The sequence below is a fragment of the Rousettus aegyptiacus genome, unplaced genomic scaffold, assembly GCF_014176215.1.
Source record: "Rousettus aegyptiacus isolate mRouAeg1 unplaced genomic scaffold, mRouAeg1.p scaffold_m13_p_6, whole genome shotgun sequence".
Lineage (NCBI taxonomy): Eukaryota > Metazoa > Chordata > Mammalia > Chiroptera > Pteropodidae > Rousettus > Rousettus aegyptiacus.
Genome location: NW_023416309.1, coordinates 30819094 through 30842862, shown reverse-complemented (window position 1 = coordinate 30842862; position 23769 = coordinate 30819094). Strand labels below are relative to the sequence as shown.

At 32.1% G+C, this 23769-nt stretch overlaps 1 protein-coding gene across 1 annotated transcript in view; it reads left to right on the top strand.

The window, feature by feature from the left end:
* ATAD1 (ATPase family AAA domain containing 1) overlaps positions 1–23769 on the top strand; it is a 37338-nt gene that overhangs the window by 10435 nt on the left and 3134 nt on the right. Inside the window, exons 5-8 of the mRNA XM_016128233.2 lie at positions 4210–4410; positions 11697–11803; positions 16964–17053; positions 19894–19944. Coding sequence (XP_015983719.1) covers positions 4210–4410; positions 11697–11803; positions 16964–17053; positions 19894–19944 — 449 coding nt within the window. The remainder of the gene's footprint in view (positions 1–4209; positions 4411–11696; positions 11804–16963; positions 17054–19893; positions 19945–23769) is intronic.

Sequence of the window (23769 nt, the reverse complement as noted above, 5' to 3'; positions counted from 1 at the left end):
AAGTTAAAAAAAAATCCAAAATCACAATATAGATTTTTTTGTTTTCAAGATAAGACTTCTTTTTGTATTTTTCACAATTCTAATGATTTTTTTCCCTCTTAATTATTTTCACTTTACTTTTAGTGCAGTGATTTTTTTTTTTTTAAACAGGAAATACTGAATTACAGGTGAAGTAAAAATTAAATAATACTTATTTTTAAGGGAACCTTTTTCTTATTCCTAATCAGTAATCACTTCGAAGCCTTGGAACTCACAAATTGAAAATGCTTATAACTGCGTTCTTAAATGTAATACTTTTATTCCTGTTCATTCAAATATTAATCATGTTCAAGACTTATTAAAGATGTTTCAACTGGACAAGTTTGATTTGTGTTGCTAGTCAAGACTGAAATTATTAGGCACATGCATTTTTCAAAAATAGGATATTTAGAAATATCAAAATAGCATTATGTATAAATTGTACTTGCTTATAATCTTACTAATTTTGCATTAAAGTACATTAATTTATGTTTAAAAGGTAATTAAAGCTGGCACCTGTACATTTTTATGAACTAATTTTTGTTTCTGATAAAGAGGATGACAGTTATCACCAAAAATGTCATGTTCTTTTCATTAACTAAAACAACAAAGCTGATTATTATATATTTATTATATTTATTTTTGTTTTCTGAAACAATAAAGCTTTTTTTCGCTTACCAAAAAGTCAGTTTATTGATTTTTTAATTATTTTTTTCCCCAAAGAAAATTTCGAATGATTTATCTGAGCCCAGATCAAAGGAGAAAGGTATTAACTTACTTAACACAGTTCTATAATATTTGTAAATTCAGGAAACTAAAATGTTTTTTTTCATATGCTATAGGGAAAGCTCTTGTTTTCATCAGCAATGTCTTAGTCCAGGTAGTTGGGTGACTTCACCAGTTGTACTTGGTTTAAGGCCCCAATTAGCACAGCAGATACCAAATTATGACAGGATACTTCTACAGTTAGGTATACATCTACCATTAATTTGAAAACTAGAGGTAGTTCCTATGTGTATTTTAAATTTTTAGTTATATGAGTATCTCCTGATTATTAATTACTATTTGAGCTTTCTCAGCTTTGCATTTTTAGAAAATTTTTCTATCAAGAACAAAAGTTTGAAAAATCATTGGGTTTTCTTTTTGACCTACATCTAAAAAATTGGATATTAGTTACAGAAGTGGAGTATAAAATCAGTTGCATACCACACTTTTTCCATTTTTGAACTGGAAGTAGGTTATCTAGGTTAGAGTCATTGCTTTATTGCCAGCTTTGTTATCCTTAGATAGTTCATTTCTGTCAAAGCTGAAAGTGATCACTGTTTCTTAGACTTCAAAACAATAATTTGAGAATGACATTGTTATGTATTATCCTTGCAGCATGTGAAATCATATTAATAAGGTGAAATAAAGATATAAAGTTGGAGCGATCACGCCACTAATTGGTTATAAGAACATGCCATAAAATATTAATGATTATATTTAAAAAGTAACCCTTATCTCCCCAAAACATTAAAAAATTTCTAACAGTTAAAATTCTATTTGAATACTATATGCTTCTGTAAACTCTGAATTTTGTCATTATTTCGACACATAAGTTTTATGTTTGTGAATTTCATCAAATTTCTTGCTTTGGTGCAGCCTTAAAAGTGTAAATAACCTAAAATAAATATTTTGAAAAATTTATTTTTCTGAGGACATAAGGCCTACATTCCCCTTCTTGAGTACTTACTACTAAGTAGATTTAATTTTTACAGAAATTTATTTTTCCACCACTTGGACAAATTTTTTATTAAAGCTTGAAAGTCAGTAAACTAGTCAAAAACGAAAGAAAAGTTGATTACTGATGAGATAATATAGTTCTCACTAATGAGGACTATCTCCAATTTGGATCTTTTTGTCCCAATACTTCTTTTCTTCCTCATCGTACATGTTTTATTTGCATGTAGTACTTAGGAAGTAAAGCTCTTACCAAAATCATCTGTCTTAAAAAGGGGTTTGAATTTTTAAGCCTCTGCAAAGGACAAAATAATAACCACATTTTTATTTTGTTGAATAATTATAGAAGTGTCAGACTAAGCTCAAAAAACTAGTTAAAAAGGTGCAAAACTAATAATTACAGGCAAATGTCTCACATTCACTTGCAGAACCAACCATTTATCACCCTTCATAAATATAAACACTGTGTAGTCCACTTCAATAAACAATATAGAAAAGGTGCCACTTTCAAATAATCATATTGCTAGAATCACTGAATACACATCAGATGAGACACCATGAATCTTAGTGAAACTTAGCATACATAGAGAAATGAGGATAAAACAGTTGAATGAGTAATTATAAAGCTAACACTTATGTAACTACAGCCCAGTCAAAAAGTAACCACTGCCTGCTCTTCATGTACACCTTATCTATCACAGCTAGAAGACTGTAAAATCCAAAAGCTTTCATTGCATGTTGAATCTTCAGATATTAGTAAATAATTGCTCGATTAATACACTAATTATAATCCCTGAATAGAAACAATTGGAAAAAGTTAATCCTGCTAAGAAGTACCAAAACTAAACTATTAGGAATAAGATATTCAAAGCGGTAAATAAATACTTTGAAACAAATATGACATTCATAAATTTATGAAGTGATGGTGTAAATACAATATATGTATTTACTGCAAGATCAACCAAATATGAGGACTTTTGCAAGAATAGTTCTAAAAACCCTGAGATTCAAGTAATGTGCAAATAAAAGTTTGCTAGTAGGTCTGAATTCTATATGAAGTTATACGATTAATATGATAATAATAATAATTCCCAGTTTCTGCAGTCATTCCACATGTTTTCAGCTTTATTTGAATTAAATGGCATTAGACTACTCTGTATTGTTCATGAGACTTCCAAAATAAAGTCAGTAGAGGCTTCAAATGATAACTGACTTAGTGAAGTTTTTGGCACCTAAATGAACTTAAATAAAAATTGCAAAGACTGCTTGAAAATATTAACACGTATTGGTAAAGTTTATGGATTTAAATTTTAAAATCAGCTTTAAAAATGGTGTAAAATGATTAAACTTGAGTTGAATCTTAAAGAATTCTTAAGATCACTAGAAAAATCTGTGTTTTTGAGGAAAAATTTGAACATTATTCGAAGTTCTCTGTGCAAAAAAAAATTGTTAGGTTTATGGAATCAAGCTCCAGTTTATAACTTTTAAAAAAAATGAAAATTGAGGCTTTTATATAAAATATTCTTCCTCCATTATGTTTTATATTTTATTTTTACTACATATTTTGGATACTCCAAATCCTTTTCGTTTTACTCCAGCATACTGTCTATATAAGTATTGTCATTCTTTAAGTTCCATCGTGTGAAAAAAGTTGAGAAGCTGAATTAAGCAAATATTTAAAGAAGTCTGAAATTTGTAGTTTTCGTTGGGCCTGTCTGTAGATGATTTATAGGCTACCATAAATTTACCATAATTTTAGTGTTATATTGGGTTAAAAAATGTTATCATTTTAGTTGAAAAACAGTTGGTGATGATTCCCAAAATGCACAAGATCCCAACCCGTTTCGATCCTTTCTGTATAAAAGAAGTACCTTAAATTGTATTTAGAGCAAACTGCTATCAGTGGAGACTATGGGTTAATAATAGTTTTATTTCTTGGAAATTAAAACAGGAGTGACTGGTCATTTCTGTTCCTTTTAAAAAGAGATCATGATTTGGTTGGAAAAAGGCACATGTCCTTTTCGCTAAAACTTAAGGCTCTGAGCAGCAGCAGAATAGTGTTTGCTACATTCTGTTTTGAAGAAGTTGATTTTCTCTGTGCTATTCATCAGCGAGCTATAGTGTTCTGTTAGCTTGTGAAAGTGGAGCATATTAAATGATTTTATTTGTCAACCATTTGATCGAGTATTGTGAGTTTGGATGTCAAAATGATTGCCTTAATATCCTGAACTGGACCTTTTCATGAAGGGTGGAGACACAGGGTGCTATAATCCTAAAAGCATGTTGTCACTGACACAGAATGTAGACCATGGCTTCTTCCTTTTCTACTATTAAAAAAGATTAGTAAAAACAAGCAAACATTGGGAAAAGTTTTAGTGTGGTCAGAATTAGTATTATGTCGATTATCATGTAAACTAAAGCAAATATCATATTCTCTTAAAGGAAATAATAAAATAACATGTTAATTTCCAGGTGTTCTTCTCTATGGACCTCCAGGCTGTGGTAAAACATTGATTGCCAAGGCTACAGCCAAAGAAGCAGGCTGTCGATTTATTAACCTTCAACCTTCAACACTGACAGATAAGTGGTATGGAGAATCTCAGAAATTAGCTGCTGCTGTTTTTTCTCTTGCCATAAAGCTGCAGCCTTCCATCATCTTTATAGATGAAATAGGTATGCCATGTTTTTTGTGGGAATATTTTAAAGTGCCATTTTTAAGGGTGGTATTTAGAGACCAGATTGAGTTTTAACATTTTCGAGGCCAAATTAATAAAACAAAAGAGATAATCAACATCCTTACATGCTATGTATAATTTTTCTGTTGCAGAACTAGTCTGTTCATTGTCCTACGTGATAGTTTTTGCTGTATTTTCCTTCACATTGTTCATATTTGTTTTCACTCATTACTGTGTAGTTTCCCTACATTCTCTAAAATTGATCTTTTCAGACATTATTATTAATTTTTGCCAGTTTAAAGAACATGAATTATCTCACTCTTGTTTTAATTTGGGATTCCTTGCTTACTAGTAACTTTGAGCATCTTTTAACATGTTGTTTAGTCATTTAGGTCTCCTTGCTTGTAAATCATCAGGAGGGGTCATTATTTGCATTTTTCTTGGTAATCCTTTGTTGATGTTTATTATAATTGCAAATATTTTCTTAATTGTATTTTCAATTAGAGTTGACATTCAGTATTTTATATTAGTTTCAGGTGTACCTCATAATGGTTAGACATTTATATAATTTATAGAGTGATCCCCCCAATTAGTCTAGTACCCATCTGGCACTACATATGGTTATTACAGTATTATTGACTATATTCCCTATGCTATGCTTCACACTCCTGTGACTGTTTTGTAACTAACAGTTTGTACTTCTTAATACCTTCACCTTTTTACTCAATCCCCAACCACCCTCTCATCTGGGATTTACCAGTTCGTTCCCTGTATCTATGAGTCTGTTTCCATATTGTTTGTTGGTTTATTTTATTCTTTAGATTCCACATATAAATGAATTCATGTGGTTTTTGTCATTCAATCTCATTTACTTCATTTAGCATAATACCCTCTAGGTCCATCCATGTGGTTGCAAATGGTGATTTCTTTCTTTCCTTTTTTTTAATGGGTGAGTAATATTCCATTGTATATTTGTACCACTTCTTTATCCATGTGTTTATTGATGGGCACTGAGCTTGTAAATAGTACTGTAGTGAATGTAGAGGTACATCTAGCTTTTTGAATTGGTGCTTTCATTTTCTTTAGATAAATATCCAGAAGTGCAATTGCTGGATCATAAAGTATCTATTTTTAATTTTTTGAGGAACCTCCCAACTGTTTTTTGTAGGGGCTGTACCAATTTGCAGTCTCACTAACAGTGCATGAGGGTTCCCTTTTCTCCACATCCTCAACAGCACTTGTTGTTTTTTGATTTATTATTATGAGGTGATATCTCATTGTGGTTTCAGTTTGTATTTCTCTGATGATCAATGTCATTGAGCATCTTACATGTCTATTGACCATCTGTATGTCCTCTGAAGAAATGCCTATTCAAGTGCTCTGACCATTTTTAATAGGGTTGTTTGGTTTTTTTGGTGTCGAGTTGTATGAGTTTTTTGTAAACTTTGGATATAACCTTTTATTAGATGTCTCATTCAGTAGGTTGTCTTTTTGTTTTGTTGATGGGTTCCTTTGCTGTGCAAAGCAAATATTTTCTAGACTGGCTTGTCTTTATACTTATGATAGTTTATTTTACAGAGATGTAAATTTAAATGTAGTTATATTTATCAGTCTTTTTCCTTTATCAAATAACCTTTTTTTGTGTCTGGTTTATAAATCTCTTCACTACCCTTATAAATATTCCCCTTTTGTAAATATATAGCATGAAGTAGGAATCTAATTTCATTTTTTTCCTCATGGACAACCAACTTACAAAACAGATCACCTTTCCCTATCTATATGTCTTGACTTTTTTACTAGTGGACTCTTTCTATATGTTATGGATCATCAGTATTTTTGTTCTGTTCCTAGTACAATAAGTTATACATATATAATAAAGCTATAGTACTTAAAAATATAATTTTGCATTAATTATACTTTTTAAATTATATGTAATATGATGGGCTGTATAGAAATACAGAGAAAGATCTTGATAATATAGTACTTTATTTATTTGCCTTGTGTATCTTAACAGTTTACTCCAACTATTTAGGTTTTTTTGGTGTACATTTTGCACTAAAGAATATAGCTGAGTTTTTTGAAATTTTAATCCAAGCCTCTTTAAACGAGAGGTATGATCAGCTTGCCTTTATTTTGATAACTGTTTAGATTTCTACCACATAATCGTGTGCTTTTTATTTACCAATCTAGAGAATGTTTTTTGCTTTTTTAATTTTCTTTTCCCAGGTATGGGTTTAGAAGTTATAAAAGTCTAGACTAATTATTTCTGCCTTCCTCCCAAATAATATAGGGACATTAGAACTCTTGAATACTAATTATTCCTTTCACCTCTTACTGGTAGTGCTTGTTTAGAGACCTATATTTGCCAGTTTTTTCCCTCACTGTTGCTTCTCGTGCTTGCCTTTTCTGGGGATTTAATTTCTGTCTTACTCAAGTCTGTTGAAGTTCTTTCAGCAAAGATCATGAATTCTGTCTTTCTGTAAAAATGTGTTAATTCTTCCTTCACTCCGAAATGATACAGAATTATTTTTCTTCAGCAGTTTAGCCACAAGTCTATTGTCTTCCATTCTTTCTTGTTGCTTTTGAGAATTCTGCTTATAGCCAAATATTTCTTTGTGAGTAAGCTGTCTTTTCTTTTAGTATTGTTTTGATCTTATTCTGCTGTTTGGTTAGTCTTTCTAGGTCTGTATTTATTTTTATTTATCCTCCTAAGACTGTGGTTTTTAATTTGAGGATTTGTGGCTTTTGTTAATCTGGAAAATTTCTCAACTACTACATATCTTTGAATGTTACAAGGCTTTTATTTTATTATGCAAAAAAACCCCATATTCTTCAGCTCTCCTCTTAATTTTGAGTCATTTCCACAGTTTTATCCTTAATTCTCTACCATATTTCATCTGTTTTGTTTTGTTTTCTACATTTTAACATCCCTGAAATTGGGATAACATGTTATTATTTAATCGGCAGAGTTTTTCTCTTTTAACATCATAATTTAATTGGCAGCATTTTAAGGTTTTTTTGTGTTGGTACATAAAGTAATGATGCAACTCAAAAATCAATCTTGGGTGACTTATCAGAAGCATATTTTTTGGTTGGTTCGAATCTCAAAACCATTGGGTTTGTACTCTATTGATTATATTTGAAATTTAGATGTTTCGTCCAGTTTTTTTTTTCAATTTATCTTTTTCTACCATAGCTTGCTCTTTTCTTAGAATTTCAATCCCTTTTATGTCTTCAAAATTTTAAACATAGTATTTTTATATAGTTTTTTTTTTTTTGAGTGTTCTGTTGTCAGAAATTCTGATTCTCCTTGTTAACTCTCTTTCATAGTAATTTTTTTGTGTGTCATTTCTAACAATAGATGACTTATGGCGCGTTTGTTATATGAGAATTTTATACTGCAGAAGATCCAGAGTAGTTTTTCTGTTTTCCACTTAGAGCCTCTGGGGTCTAATCATTCAGAACCAATTTTTATGATAATATCTCAACTGAGATGTTCTTAGACTGAATGTCAGTACAAATTTAGACTTCAAACCTGAGAGAAAGCCCTGTGGTCTTGGTTTTTTATTCGTCAGGGTTATATATTTCTCCCCAGAGCCCAGGCCAAGACAAACAACATAAGCTTTCTTAACTCCCTATAATGGTGAGCAGGATTTTTTTTTCTGGGCTGCACTTTCTATGACTTATACATCCTTTTGAGCATCTTGGCTTCAGTATGGATATTAACTCCAAAGCAGAACCTCTGATGCTACACATGCAAACCTGTTGTGTATAGAAACAGTGGCATAATTTCTTTGAGATCTCACCACTCTTATTTTTATTTTCTTTATTTCCTTAACTCTGGGATTTTTTTTTTCTTTCTTGCAATTTCACATATTAACCATTTTTATTCAGTTACAAAACTTTATTTTTTTAGAACAACTTTAAGTTTATAGAAAAATTGAGCAGAAAGTTAAAGGTTCCCATATACCCCACTACAGTTTTTCTCTTATTATTAATACTTTGCATTAGTGGGATATATTTGTTAGTGATTTGTTAATAGTAATTTGTCAATGATCATTACTGAACCAGTATTGATGCATTTTGATAACGAAAGTTGTAGTTTACATTAAGGGTCATTCTTTGTCATGTATCTACCATTACAATGTCATGCAGAATAGAATCACCAGTGTAAAAATTCCCTGTGTTCCACCTGTTCATTCCTCCTTCCCTCCCAAACTTCTGGCAGCCACTGATCTTTTTACTGTCTCTAGTTTTGTCTTTTACATAATGTCATATAGTTAGGATCATACAATATGTAGCCTTTCAAGACTGGCTTCTTTCACTTAACAATATGCATTTAAGATTCCTCCATGTCTTTGCAGGTTTTCGTAGCTCATTTCTTTTTATTGCTGAATAATATTCCATTATATGGTTGTACACAGTTTATCTGTTTAAGGGCATCTAGATTGCTCCCGCTTTGGGGTAATTATGAATAAAGCTGCTAACAACAGCAATATGCAGTAAGTTTTCAACTCAGTCGGATAAATATCTAGGAGCACAATTTCTGAATCTTATGCTAAGACTGTATTTGGCTTTGTAGTAAACTATCAAACTGTCTTCCAAAGTGACTATACCATTTTGCAGTTTCACCAGCAATAAATGAGAGGTCCTATTGCTCTGCATCCTCTGCAGCACTTGCTTTTATCAGTTTTTTGAATTTTAGCTACTTTAATAAGTTTGTAAGTGCCTTGTTGTTGTTTTAATTTGCATTTCCCTAATGACATATGTTGTTGAGCATCTTTTCATACGTTTATTTTTCATCTGTATGTCTTTTATGGTAAGAGAAGGTGTCCGTTTAGATCTTTTGCCCGTTTTTTAATTGGGCTGTTTTCTTGTTGAATTTTAAGAGGGTTTTTTTTGTGTATTTTGAATACAAGTTCTTTATCAAATATGTGTTTCGTAAATATTTTCCCCCAGTTTGTGGTTTGCCTTTTCTCTTAACAGTGTCTTTCACAGGGCAGGATTCTTAATTTTAATAAAGACCAGCTAACTCATTTTTTCTTTGGTGTTTGTTTTTGGTGTTGTGTGTAAAAACTTAACACCAAACCCAAGGTCACCTAGATTTTCTCCTAGATTCTCTTATACAAGTTTTATGGTTTGTTTTACATTTAGATCTGTGATCCATTTTGAGTTAATTTTTGTGAAAGTTAAAGGTCTGTGTAAAGGTCTTTTATTTTTTTTTATTTTTTTATTTTTTTGCATATGGACAAATATTCAGTTGTTCCAGCACCATTTATCAGCTATGAATTAACTTTTTACAAAAATATTTTCCCTAGTGGCTCCGTAGTACAGTAGTTAGAATGTCTGCTTTACGCTTAGAAGGTCCTGGGTTTGCACCCCAGGTAGAGCCATGGACCAGGCTCTGGGTGCTCCAGGCTCCGGGTACACAGGTGTGTGCCACAAGCGTGTGGGAAGAGATGCTTCGCCTTCAGAGATCCAGTTCTTAAGGGGTAATGGCAACATCCATAGGTCAGGAGTGGAGTGGTGGAGAATTAAAGAGAGGGAAAAAATATATTCTTTCAACTTTTTTGTTAGTATTTATATATGTCTTTCTATCCTTTTCAACATTCAGAGCCCTTATGTTTAAGTATGCATCTTGCAAGCAGCACACAGTGCTGTTATTTTTTAAATCCAGTCTTATATTTTACTTGTGTAATTGGATACTCTAAACCATTTACATTTAATGTAATTACTAATATGGTTAGGTTTTTAATATATCCAGCATTTAAAAAATGTTCATATTATTTTAAACAGCCATCTTATCAGAACCATTTCTAAGTAATGAAGATGATTTAGGAATAATTTATATAAAACTATGGTGTATAAGCAGGTAGCTGAACTTAAACAATTTATCTTTTTTAAAAAAAGCAATTTTAAAATGACTAGATTTTTCCACATGCAAAATAAATGGGTTAGTTTGATACATAGTCCAACAGTGGAACAGATTACACAAACCTAGAACTCTATAAGAAAATCCAGGATACATGTTTGCCATCACAAGACTATCGTGTCATGATGTATTCTGCTATAATTTCTTTTTTAAAATGCCTTTTAAAAGCTTGAACCCAGCACATGACAAAGCATTTTGTGCCACTTTCATGTGTGATTGACAGACTTCAAGTTCTAGTTTCAATGCTGAAATGTGAAAGTGACTCAGAAATTCCAGTTATTTGAAGGAATATCAGCCAGAACATTTGAATTGAGGTTCTACTAGAAAATCTAGGATTTATTTTTACTGTCTTTTTTTTATTCTTAGGATATACCACCTTTCAGTCTTTTCATTTTAGAAGGAACATGTCTTTTTAAAAGCATTTTGTATTCAGATGTAGACAAAATAATTCAAAAGAGAAAATTAAAGTTGTCCTTAAGTCTGTTGCTGAGAGATAACCAAAGTTATTAGCATTTGAGTTTTTACCATGTATAACATATATGGACATGCGTATTAGCGAGTGTGTTTCAAACTATTTTCTGTCCTGCATTTTCCCACTTAATAGTGTTTTGACATTTTCCATTGTCATTTTTATTTATTACTAGGAAAAGTGTGTGAGGAAAAGGATGTATGACACCATAATTAAGAACACAAAAGATACAGATAATATGGAAATTTAGGGCCAGAGCACACAGATTTTCGTTCAAGACACTACTTGATCCTTTTCTAGCCTCTTAGTACCAACTCCTTTACTTTTTTTTTTTTCCTCTTTAATTCCCTCACACACACTTCCACCCACTTCCCTCACTTCCACCCCGACCTATGGACCTTGCCGTTTCCCCTCAAGAACTGGATCTCCTAAGGCGGGGTATCTCTTCCTACATGCTCATGGCATGCACTCTGGGCCTGGCGCCCCCAGGGCCTGGCACTCTCGGAGCACTGTGGGGAGAGGGAGGGCTGGCGCACGTGGGTCATGGTCCGTGGCTACACCTGGGGGACGAACCCAGAACCTTCTGCATGTAAAGCAGATGTGCTAATCACTACACTATGGAACCCCACCCCCTCCTTTACTTTTTTATGTGTACATTGGTATGAAAGTGTTCTTAGGAAAGAAATGAAGATCGTGAATTAATTGTTTTTCAATTTGCACAATAATTTGTCAAAATCATTATATTAGAAAAATGTGTGGAAAGGTATAGTTGAACCCTTTTGCTTGTAGTTGTTCAGTTGTCAGCTTTTGGTTAAAGAGTAAATAAATTTGAAGAGTAAATAAATCACTATTGATTTCTAAGATTAAGGACTTTTCCTTCTAGACTCCTTTCTACGAAACCGTTCAAGTTCTGACCATGAAGCCACAGCCATGATGAAAGCTCAGTTTATGAGTCTCTGGGATGGATTGGATACTGATCACAGCTGCCAGGTATTTGAAAGAAACCTGCCTAAGACTTGTATTGCGATAGTGGTGGTGTTAATAGGAGAATTTTGGCTTTTTTACAAAAGTCTTTTTCATAATTATCTTTAAATGATGGAGATCTGAAAGAATACGGTTTGTTTTGAGGTCTTCCTGTTTAACAAAGTGTTTATAGATGGCCTCAGTATCTGAAACTAGTGTAACAGAAAAGAAAAAAACAGGGCGAAGCCTCTGCTTGGAATCTATATCAAGGAAGAGGAATGACTTGTGGTTCTGGCTACCTGTTTCTTTGGCTTTTACCATAAATTACTGCAGTCTTTACTCTCATTTCTTATGTCACTTATTTTTATTAGATGCTGAAACTTACACTTTCCCACTTCCTGTCAATCACACCTTCTTTTAAGATCCCAATTTTATATAAAACATTCATCTGTTCTAGTCTTTGTCCCTTCCTCCTCTAAGGCTGTGAAAACTAAGGTCCCTTGATAAGCCACCAAAGAGAAAGCTGCTAGATTGTTCAACTTACCTCTTTGGGTTCCCATTTTCACTTAATTTTTCACCTCTGAATATTCTATACTTTTTTTCCAATTACAGTTGGCATTCAGTATTAAATTTCAGGAGTAGTAGTTAGACATCTATAGAATTTACAAAGTGATCCCCCCAGTTAGTCTAGTACTCACCTGGCACTATACGTAGTTATTAAAATATTAACGATGTTGTCTGTGCTGTACTTTACATCTCTGTGACTATTTTGTAACTACCAATTTATATTTAATCCTTTCATCTTTTCGCCCAGTCCCTCATATAGCAATCACCAGTTTGTTGTCTGTATCTATGAGCCTGTTTCTGTTTGTTCATTTTTGTTGTTGTTTAGATTCCACAAATAAGTGAGACTATATGATATTTGTCTTTCTCTGAATTATTTCACTTAGCATATTACCTTCTAGGCCATATTTGTCAGATCAATGATGTGTTTTAAAAGTAAAGTTAAAAAAAGAGTATCTGGCATGTTATTTTTATGCCATATTGCTAGAAATGCAAGTTCTAGAACCATTTTTCTTTTTTTTTTCATGAATCACCTCTTTGTATCTCTTTGAAAAGTTTTGCAAAAGTTAACAATAGTCTTTTGTTTTAACTTTATTGTGTATTTTCTATTTTGTAATCTCTTTGCCCTTTTTAAAAAACATAATATGTATAGAATCATATCTTCCATCACTTCTAAAAAGTTATGTCTTCAAATATTGTTTCTTGTCCATTCCCTATGTGCTCTCTTTGTGGAGTGCCAATTAGATAAACCTTATTTATATTTCATGTGTTTTAACTTTTTATATTTTTTCTCTTTTTATCAAATATTCTGAGTAATTTCTTTACCTCTTTTTTTTTTTTCAATTTGTCAATTCTAAGTTCACTTGGATGTCTTCTGCTATTTAACTCTTTTGTTGAGTTTATTCTTTCAGTTAGTAAAATTTTCAGTTCTAAAAATTCTTCTAGATTTTTTTTTTTTTCAAGTTTGCCATGTCACTTTTCATGAGCTCTTGCCCATCAACTCATGTTTCCAATTAGATTAGAAATCCAGAGCCCTGGCATCAAACTAGCTGTGTGACCTTGGCCAAATTATGTAATCATTCTATCTGAATAGAGGAAATAATAACTATAAAAAGGGAAGGATAATATCCACCTCAAAGTTATTGTAGGATTTTAAGGAATTTATCAGAGTGAAATGCTTATAACAGTGCCTCATATATTTTCTACATAAATATTTGCCATGTGATTTTTAAAATTTCTCCTTTATTCCTTTAAGTATATTAACATAGTTATTTTATAGTCTGTATTCAGTAATTCTAGCATGACTATTTGTACATCTGGTTCTGTTTGTTTGAGTTTATGGTAGCTCTTTCCTTGTGTTTTGTAATTTCATGGGGGGAAAGATCATCTTTGGTTGAACTTTATATGCCAACTTTTGGAACCTTTGTTGAAGGTTTGTTGATCCAAGAGGATTTTGTATTTGTCCTTTGCCATATTTTTTTCTCCAACACAAATAGGTAAATTCAGGTTATTTTATGTATGTTAGCTCAGATCCGTGTAAGCTGAATTTGAACCATGAAATCTCAGGGAATTTATATGGGTGTTTATGTGTTTATATGTCTTTCCAAGAACCAAGGCTTGACTCTACTGAATAGGTTTTCTAATATTTCACTTTTCTAAAACTATGATACTCATGAGTCCCAGCTTTATATAGGTGGTCTTTCATCAGGTCTCTGCTCTGTAATGTGTCCAGTGCATACCCCACTCTAAGCCCTGTATATTATATGTCTACATGGTATATGGTCAGCTTCTACCCTTATTTACCTCCCTTATTATGCATAGGCCTTCCTCCTGTCCTCAGCTTAATTCCTTTACTTTTTTGCAGATTTGTCAATTAATTTCTTTGAGTTTTCTAATACTCCATTATTTGTGTGTGTTTTGTAGCCAGAGGAGTAAAGGACCTCCTATGTCTACTACATTCCCATAAATCAAAAATAGCAAACATATTATTCTCAAAAAGAAAATTAAGCCACATGCCCTCATTCTACATCATCTTTATGAAAATATAGCTTCATTATGAGGGAAAGTTGCCTTTAATGTTTGTTGGATGATTAGAGAAAAAAGCACAACATAGATAAATTGAGGTGACATTAAGAAGCAATTTTTATTAATAATTACTTCTAATACATCTATTCAATGGGAATAGTTTACAGGTTTCCCAAAACTAATATCCTCCTAAGCAACAGTATTTAAATAGCTTAAACAACAGATTACTAATAAAATACTTAGTATTCTTAGTATTACTAAGAAAATACTTAGTTTCAAAGACCAAGGAAATAGTGACAGTTGGGTGAAGTATATACTTCAGGGCCACTTCATTCGGAGCCCCATATCATGACTCTGAGACAGTACATTTCAGAACTGAGTTTTCAGAACCAGAGTTTTATGCTAATAGTACTTACTGTTTTCATTATGGCAAATTGGTTTTCATTAAACTCTAGCAACTGTTTTCTTTTTACCTTCTTTGTGTGGTGTGGGGGTTAAAATTGATATCATTGATTTGAATAATAACTTCAGACATATTCTTCTTTCATATGAACCAGTTAGCTTTTCTCTAAAATTGTCTATTATATGGCTATGGATGAAGCCCAGTACTACAGTTAGTATGTCTGATATGGCCATACAGGAAACAAAAACAGTTCAATGGTCCAAGTAAACCTATCACCACTACTGGAAGTTAACCGATGACATATTTTTCATCTTGACAGACATGAAACCAAAGATAACAATATATTTAAGATATTCATTGACGTAAAGTTTTGAGACATGAATTTAGATCTAATTATTTTAAATGTGAAATGATAAAAAAAATTATCTTCATACTTTGTCTTAAAATTTTTTTGAAGTCTTAACTAATACCTAAAAGATACATTAATTTTGTTACTTAACTAAATAATTAGTTACTTCCCATTTTTAATTTTATCTCATTTACACTAAACAGTCATATATATGCAAAGGTTGTTTAAAATTTGCTTCTTTAAGTGAAACTACAAGTAGTTTCATGCGTTCTTGATTTTTCACCATGACTATTATCGCCCTATATTTTATTCATTAGACCATGTTATGCTAAATTTATTTGGATTTCTTGATCCTAATTTTTAGGATTTCATCTTCTATACTGAGTTTCTTCGTTTTGTTTTAGGCAATTTGTTTGCCTAAAAAGTTTCTCAAAATACAACCCATTTTTCAGTTTTTTTCAGGTACTGCCTCAACCACAAAGCCTTTTATGATTCTCTAGCACCTAATATGGTCAGCCTTCAACACCCTTCCATATCACTTTCAATCTGTTTTAACACTTTAAATATACTCTATCTCAAAATGTATTTATTTATAGTCATCCTTTATACAGTTAGTTCATTTGATCAATTTAAGACTTTGTTTTATATTTGATTGATAGAAATTTTCCTTATTAACTTCATAGAGTTGTAGCAAATCATTAATAAAACTAGGTAAAAGCATTAATATTTGATGTTTAGGACCAGTTAACCAAAAACACGAAATTACATTAATATTGTGGAACTAACATTTCTCCAATTTATATTTGTATTTGTAGTTTTATTATTTCCCTCTAGGTGGCAACCTCTCACAGCTTATTGAAAGTAATTTGGCTCTTGAGTATCATTCAATATAAAAATAGGTATAGAATATAAGATTTAATGGATCTTTAAATATGTTCTTAAGGTAGATTTCAGATTATTTCAGAAATCTAATACCCCTTTGCCTGAAATAAAATAATATTAAAGAAATAAAAGTTTCCATTAGAATACCAGTACATTTCATTTTGAATCACAGTGTGTGCTATTATTGGGTTATAGAGAAATATCATCAGTAATGGTAATATCGGAGCCTTTTAGAAATTTAACTTATTTGGTATATACTTATCTTTATTCATGTTGATTTTTCATCTCTCTGCCTTTATAAATTAGTGACTGATACAGAAGTTGGCAGGGTCACTGGCAATTTTTAAAAAATTCTACCCAGCATTTTGATTTTTACTTTTATTTTGTTGCCCTTCTTTAAAGTTGGATTGCTTAAGGTTTTATAAGCATTGAAAAGATGTCATCTGCAGTGCCGACGTATGCCATGAGATGAAGATGTGTGAAATCTAGAGGGAAAAGTACATATCTGTTACTATTACCAATGTCCTCAGCCTTTCGGGGAATGATTCTCTCCTAAATATTTTTATTAAGGTACTTGAAGTATCCCCCCATATATACTCCCAAGTTATAAAATAAATGGCTTTCAGTTATTTAGTGTATAACCATTGAACAACTGTATTTTGCAAAATACAACAGATTTTTTTAAATCTTTATAATTTTTCAGTAACTGAACAGTATGCTATTTTAATTACTAGCACTCCAGTGAAATAGATCAGTGTGCCAGCTTTGTATTATCTATTTAGAATTAACTTTGATTTATATCTACAAATATTTGAATAATATGTACTGGATTAATGCCAGATTTGTTATCGCAGATTTAGTTCAAACACCACTTAACCTTCTGTATTTTCTAAGCCCTAGTAATAACATCCAAAAAGGAGTGTCGTGAGTGGATTTAATACCTTTGTTTTCTTTTTGTATTTAGGTTATAGTGATGGGAGCTACTAATCGTCCTCAGGATCTCGACTCAGCTATAATGAGAAGAATGCCTACAAGATTTCATATCAACCAGCCTGTAGGTGGTTTTGACTGATATTATGAACCCTTAAATATTCACTTTTTTTTAGGTCTTTACTGTGGGGTTTCAAGAAGGGGACGATTTTTTTTTTTTTTTTAATAAGACATCATTTATGATAGGCAGGGAAGGAATAGGGCAACAATCCCCATTAATTCTTTGTTCTTTCTACTTCTTTTCTTTTTCTTTCTTTCTTTCCCTTCCTTCCTTCCTTCCTTCCTTCCTTCCTTCCTTCCTTCCTTCCTTCCTTCCTTCCTTTCTTCCTTCCTTCCTTCCCTTCCTTCCCTCTCTTCCCTTCCTTCCCTTTTCTCTCTCTCTCTCTCTTTCCTCCCCTCCCCTCCCCTCCTTTCCTCTCCCTTCCCCTCCCCTCTCTTTTCTTTTCTTTCTTTCCTAAGGTCTGTATTATTTGCTTCTCTTCAAAATTTATGATTACCTCAAGTTTGCCTAGACACTTTAGTGATTTTTTTTTAGAATGTGGCAAGTTCTCTATGGAAGACAGAAGAAATCTAAATTATAGTTTTGGTTTAACATAGGCTGAAATTAGGAGGATTGGGGTTAAAGAATTGTTCTGTTCAGAAGCCTGACAGGAAAAACAACTGAGATTTATTTAATTGTTTGCAGTTGTAGTCTGTGCTTTTCCTCTGACAGTATTAGAGATTAACCAATAGCTAAGATATTAACTCTTTAATTTAATGTGAATGAGGGTAGTGTTGAACCAGTACTGTTTTCTCTCTAGCATTCTTTTTTGTTACGAAGTACCTTCAAGTAGATGATTACAATTTATTTATACTCTATAATTTTTGCCCCAAATGCTCAGAACTTGAATTTTCTCTGCCTTTAGATAAAAGACAAAAGAAAAAAAACAGGGTTAGTAATAGATGTGTGCTATACAATCAGCATGTGGCAGAACTTTTAAGTGTCGTTTCTATTTTTGAAATAAATATATTATTATAATTACTTTATAACCTGGCTAAAAATCATTTGTCCTATATTATATTCTGCAACTTACCAGATCAGTCTGGCCGGAAACATAATTTCCTAAAGGTCGATGGTTGTAGCCTCTATAAAATTACTCTGATCAACTATTTGCTATAACTACAACCTCTGGTCCCTCTGTGGATATGCACATAGTTATCTGCCCTATTAGAAAATTTACCTGACAAATCAATGAAGAGATTTTCTTAACTTGATGTATAAAATTTATTTAGCGTGACTACTATTTATTGAGCATTATTAATATGTGGTAGATACCTGGTAGGCCCTGGTGAATGGAACATGGCCCCTATCCTCAAAGAACCCTGTTGCAGGGTAATAAGACAATAAACAATGTGAAATGTACTTTTCAAAGGTATATTTAAAGAACTGTTCGAGCCTAATATGATGATGAAAACTAGTAATTTTTTCTGAGGATTTGGTGAAATTTATACAGTTCAGGTGAGCTTTGAAAGATGGTAAGAATTTGATAGGCAGATGAGGCAAGGAAAGGCTTTTCTGCCAGAATGAACAAAGGCAAGAAGGTGTGGAAGCTCATATTTAATGGTGATTTCTGGACTACTTCCATTAGGGCGCCAGGGAAAACATATGGAAATGAGACTGGAAAGGTAGCCTGCTGCCACGTTTAGATGAACTTCCCATACTTCACACAAGAATTTTGACTTTATTTTGTTAGCAAGGCATCAGAACATTTTAAAAGAAAATTAATTTTAAGAAAATTAGTGATTCTGAAGACTAAGATTACGTTGAGAGTCTCTGCTTGTAGTCCAATAGAGAACAATGCAGTAGAATAGAACATAGGATATATAGCATGGAAAAATAGCCTTTATTTAAAGTTGTAAGTTTAGTATACTAATTTTTGACGTTATCAAAATGAGTTGTACTAGTTAACAAATTTGTTATAAATTTGTATGCTATCATGTAGAAACTGGTTTGTAACCCTCCTTTCATTCTATTTTTAGTGAATACACACACACTTTATGGGGTAATTTTTGGTTGCATAATTATATGACATCAAAGTATGTGATTAACTTTATCTTAAAATTCCTCTCCAAGTTAAATATTTATTAACAAAAGTAGTTATTAGTGATCACAGAACATACCAAATTAACCTTCATGCTTAACACACTTGAACAGAAACAGCAGGGTTTGAGGGTTTTGTTTTGTTTTTCAGGTCATTTTATTTGATACTTCTTATAACCAGCTCGGTTTTTTCAATGGTTGTGGGAATGGGGATGAGTTCAGCCATAATAATTCTTAAAAGCATTTATACTTACCATATGTAAGATATTTTATAAAAGCTTCTATTCTCTGGTATAATATGAAGCATCACGAGGTGGGGAACATACAAACATGTGAACAAATATGTTATCAACACTAAATAAAAATTCACTAATTAAATTAGTGAACATGGAAGTTATATGTTGAAATGGAGGAACCAAAGAGGCATTTTTGCCATCTCTTTAATTACTGGTAAAAATTGTATGGCACTGATGTTTTCAGAATTTTCTAAATGAAGGAAAGGAGATTTGCAGAGCTGTGGAAGAAAGACATTGGTAGAGGAAAGTCATAGGTATTCATCTACTCATACAAGAAATATTTAAAGGTATGTGATCTCCTAGACTTTGTGCTAGGCACTGAGGATTCAGAATAAGAAGTAGTTCAGTAGGACAACCATGAATGTTTACTCTCTGGAGGCTAGAATCTAATTTCCATGACCTTTGTCAGAGTTTCTGTTATTCCCTAGAGGTATTTTCAGATAGTTTACAAGAGATGGAAGGAGTACTAGGAAAACTAGTTGATCTTACGTTTTTAAAAATAGTAATTGGAAATTATCCTGCTTTTAGGCTCTAAAACAAAGAGAAGCAATCCTGAAACTCATCTTGAAAAATGAAAATGTAAGTAGAAAATTATAATTTTCCCCATCCTATTAACATTTATTAATTCATTCTAGAAATGAAAATGGAACCTGAGAATAATGTAGCTTTGAACTTGATGTACATTATTGTAAAACTCTTGCCTGCTCATCTAACTCAATAACTGTGGTATACTCGAACTAATTAAAGACAATCTTTTTAAAAAGCCATGTTTTCATGTCTACAGATTAAAATCCCCTGATATTTTTCAGACTGTTTCCCAATTATATATATATTTTTGTACAAAAGCAAGAGTTTTTCAACTTCAATATTTTCGAAGTGTGGAATTTAGATTTAAAAGGTATGGTAATCAAAATCTTCAATAATTTTTGCATTTAAGTTTTTTCTAAATAGGTGATACAGTCACATGTTGCAAAATTAAAATATATTAAACAGTTTACGGGAAAAAGCCTCAGTGTCCCCCTGTGTTTCATCTGTATCGTTTCAGATGGCATTATGCCTGTACAAGCAAATTAAAATATACTATTATTTCTCTCTCCTTTCCTACAAAACCATGTTAATAAACTCCCTATTCATTGCTTTTTTCACTTATCTTTGAAATCTTTCTGTGTTAGCATATAGTTAGTTTCCTTGTTCTGCGTCCCCTTTTTTCTTCACACCGTGTTAAGATTCCATTGTATGGATACACCGTAGTTTATTTAATTGGTGCCATTTTGAAGGACATCCTGGTTGATTTTGGTCTTTTACTGTTATTTAATGCTGCACTGAATAACCTTGTACATTTGTCATTTCACACTTGTACAGAAGTGTTAGTGTGGTGAATTTTCCAGAAGAGGAATTGCTAATATTTATAATTTTGCCAATTGTCCATGCTCAGTTTACTCTTTTACCAGCAATATTAGAGTGCCTTTTTCCCTATAGCCTTGCCAACAATGTTGTGGAATTCTATGCCAACATGACAGGTAGAAAATGGTATCTCATTATAGTTTTAATTTACATTTTTTCAGGATTAAATGAGCATTATATGTTTGAGAGCCACTTGAATTTTTTCTGTGAAAAACCTATTGATATTCTTTGCCCATTTTTCTTTTGCAGTGTTCTTTTTCTTATAGATTTGTAGGAACTCAGATGTATTAGGGAGATTTGTCTTTAGTCTACATGATTTGAAAATATTTTTCCCAGTTTGTCTTTTATTTTACTGGGAGTTTTTTTGTTGTTGTTGTTTTTAATCTCTTTATGGCTTCTGGGCTTTGAATCTAAATTAAGAAGGCCTTTCCACTCCCATAGTTATAAGAGAATTTTCCGTATTTTCCAACTCTTGCCACTTTTTCTACCAAAACTGTAATTAGATATATTTTAATAACATGGTATTTTCTTTCCTATCCTAAACTTCATACTTAAACTCACCATTTGAACTTGCTATCTAAACTAAGAAACCAGAGATTTTCATAGCGAAGGATACTTGTGTTTAGATGGTTTTCCTCCTTTTTTGAATCACCATCAATCCCACGGTTAATTCTGCTCCATACATGTCTACTTCTCCATCTCCCATGTTTTCCCATCATGTCTCATCTGTAAATATTTTAGTTTTTTCTCTAAAAGACAGAATTTTTCATTTTAATCCAACCTCATTCCCTTTCTTACTATTAACAAAAAATTGACTGTATTTCATTATTATCATTAAATATCCAGTTTGTTTTTAAAAAAAAAGTCCTTTAAGTATAAAAAGAAGTAAAATAAAATTTCAACCTTATACAAAGGAGTAGTTAACAAGCATGGACCTTGTAGACAGATCTGAGGGCCCCACATTCTGGCTTGACTATTCCTTGCTGCGTGACTTCGGACAGATGTTGCTTAGCATCTCTGTGCCTCATTTTTCTCACTTGGAAATCAGAGATAATGCCAACAATCTAATAGAATCATTTTGATAATGTAAATTAAATGATATATGTAGAATGCTATAGTACCATGCAACTGTACACCCAATGGTAAATAAAATAAGTGCACATAAATTAGTGCTGTTCTTCCAAGCTATTTTAGAAGTTCGTCAATTTATTCCAGTATTGCTCTCACTATCCAAAAACCTTTTTTAACTTAAGAATTGCCTTCATAGTTGCCTATTGAAAACAGTTCTCATTATGTCATGGTATGTCTCATAGCTATTACCTTAAAAAAAGGAATTCTTTTAGAGTGTTTGCTATGTGTCACGAATTGTTATGTGCCAAGAGTTGTTCCAGGGTCAACTGTACATTGTTTTATTTAATCCTCGATTCATGTAAGGAGTCCTGTTTTACAGTTGAGGAAACTGAAACCTAGAAAAGTTCTATAATAAATTGTCCAGGCTCACATAGCAAAGTGGTGATGGAGTCTTTCACTTAACTGTTATGGTATGCTATCTGTATAAATTAATTTTGCTCTCCCAGTGGCTATAATCTTCTCCTTTTCTCATAATTATTTTGTTCATCTGTGTGACTTTATTATCCTGTCATGCACAAGATTTGTGAATATAATGTGGCCCTGCAAAGGAGTGGTCAAAAGATAGGGTGGAGGTGTTGTTTTAGGGAAGAAGGCTAATTTTTAACATCTCAGAGTATAATTTGAATATCTTTTAAAGAGTTTTTCAAATGTATGAAATATTTAAAACATATACAAGTAATCTTATCTTCACCACCCAGATTTAACAGGTGATCTTCTCATATTTGGCTTTGCATCTCCCTCTGATCACCTTCATTGGTAGCCTTCTGTCCTGAAGTTGGTAGTGTGTGTATCAGTTCCAGTGATAGATGGATAGATATGTAATAGTGTAGCTGTGTGTTATTTTTACTTGTTCAATGTTACAAACAGGGAAATTAGATCCTTCTATGTGTCTGATTTCACATGTATATTTACGAGTTCCTCAGAAACAGAAAAGTATAAACTCCGAGAAAGAGAAATAGACAAGTTTGACTGTGATTAGATTGAGCATTTCCAGAAGTGTAAGGTAACATGAACAAAGTGAAAAACAAGCTGCTGGGAAAACATTTACAACCTTTTACTAACACCAAGGACTAATATCCAAATTATATAAAATTACTATATTCAGTTGTGTCAAGTTTATGTGTGTACATTATTCGGTCACAGGTACCAACTACAGCCAGCTCTAGGACCTTATTGTCTGATACATTAGTATTTGAGACATATGTTTAAAATCTTCCAATATTAATTGTGGATTTGTCCATTTCTCAGTGAAATTATGTTAGTTTTGCTATGTATATTTTGAGGCCATGTTATTAAATGTATACCAGTGTAGAATTGTTATATTTTTCTGATGAATTATTTTTTATCATTATATAATGATATCTATTTCAGATTATGTATTTTGAGTAAAAAAACCTATTGATCTGATATAAATAGAGCTACATTAGCCCTCTTTTGGTTAATTTTTGCATTCAATATCCTTTTTCAGGCTTTTACTTTGAACTTTTGGTATTTTTCCTTTGAAATGTAACACTGGCATGTTTTATTTTCCTTTTCTACAGGATGTGACTCTTACAAACCTCAAATAGCTACATTTTGTTTTTTTATACAGTCTAATCCGATCTTTCACCAGACTAGTTTACTCTGTTTGCATTTGTGGTGATTACTCATAAATTTGTCTCTCATTCTTTCTTATTTTAGTGATTTCCACGTATGATGCTTTTTCTTCACATAACCACACCCTTTCGCACTGTTTTTTTTTCTCTTGTATTCTTTATCCCTTTATTCCCCCTTTCCTCTACTAGTTTAGAAGTTACACATTCTCTGTTAGTGGTATCCTTAAAATTTTTTAACATATATATACACCTAAAGTCCAAGTTAATAATATGT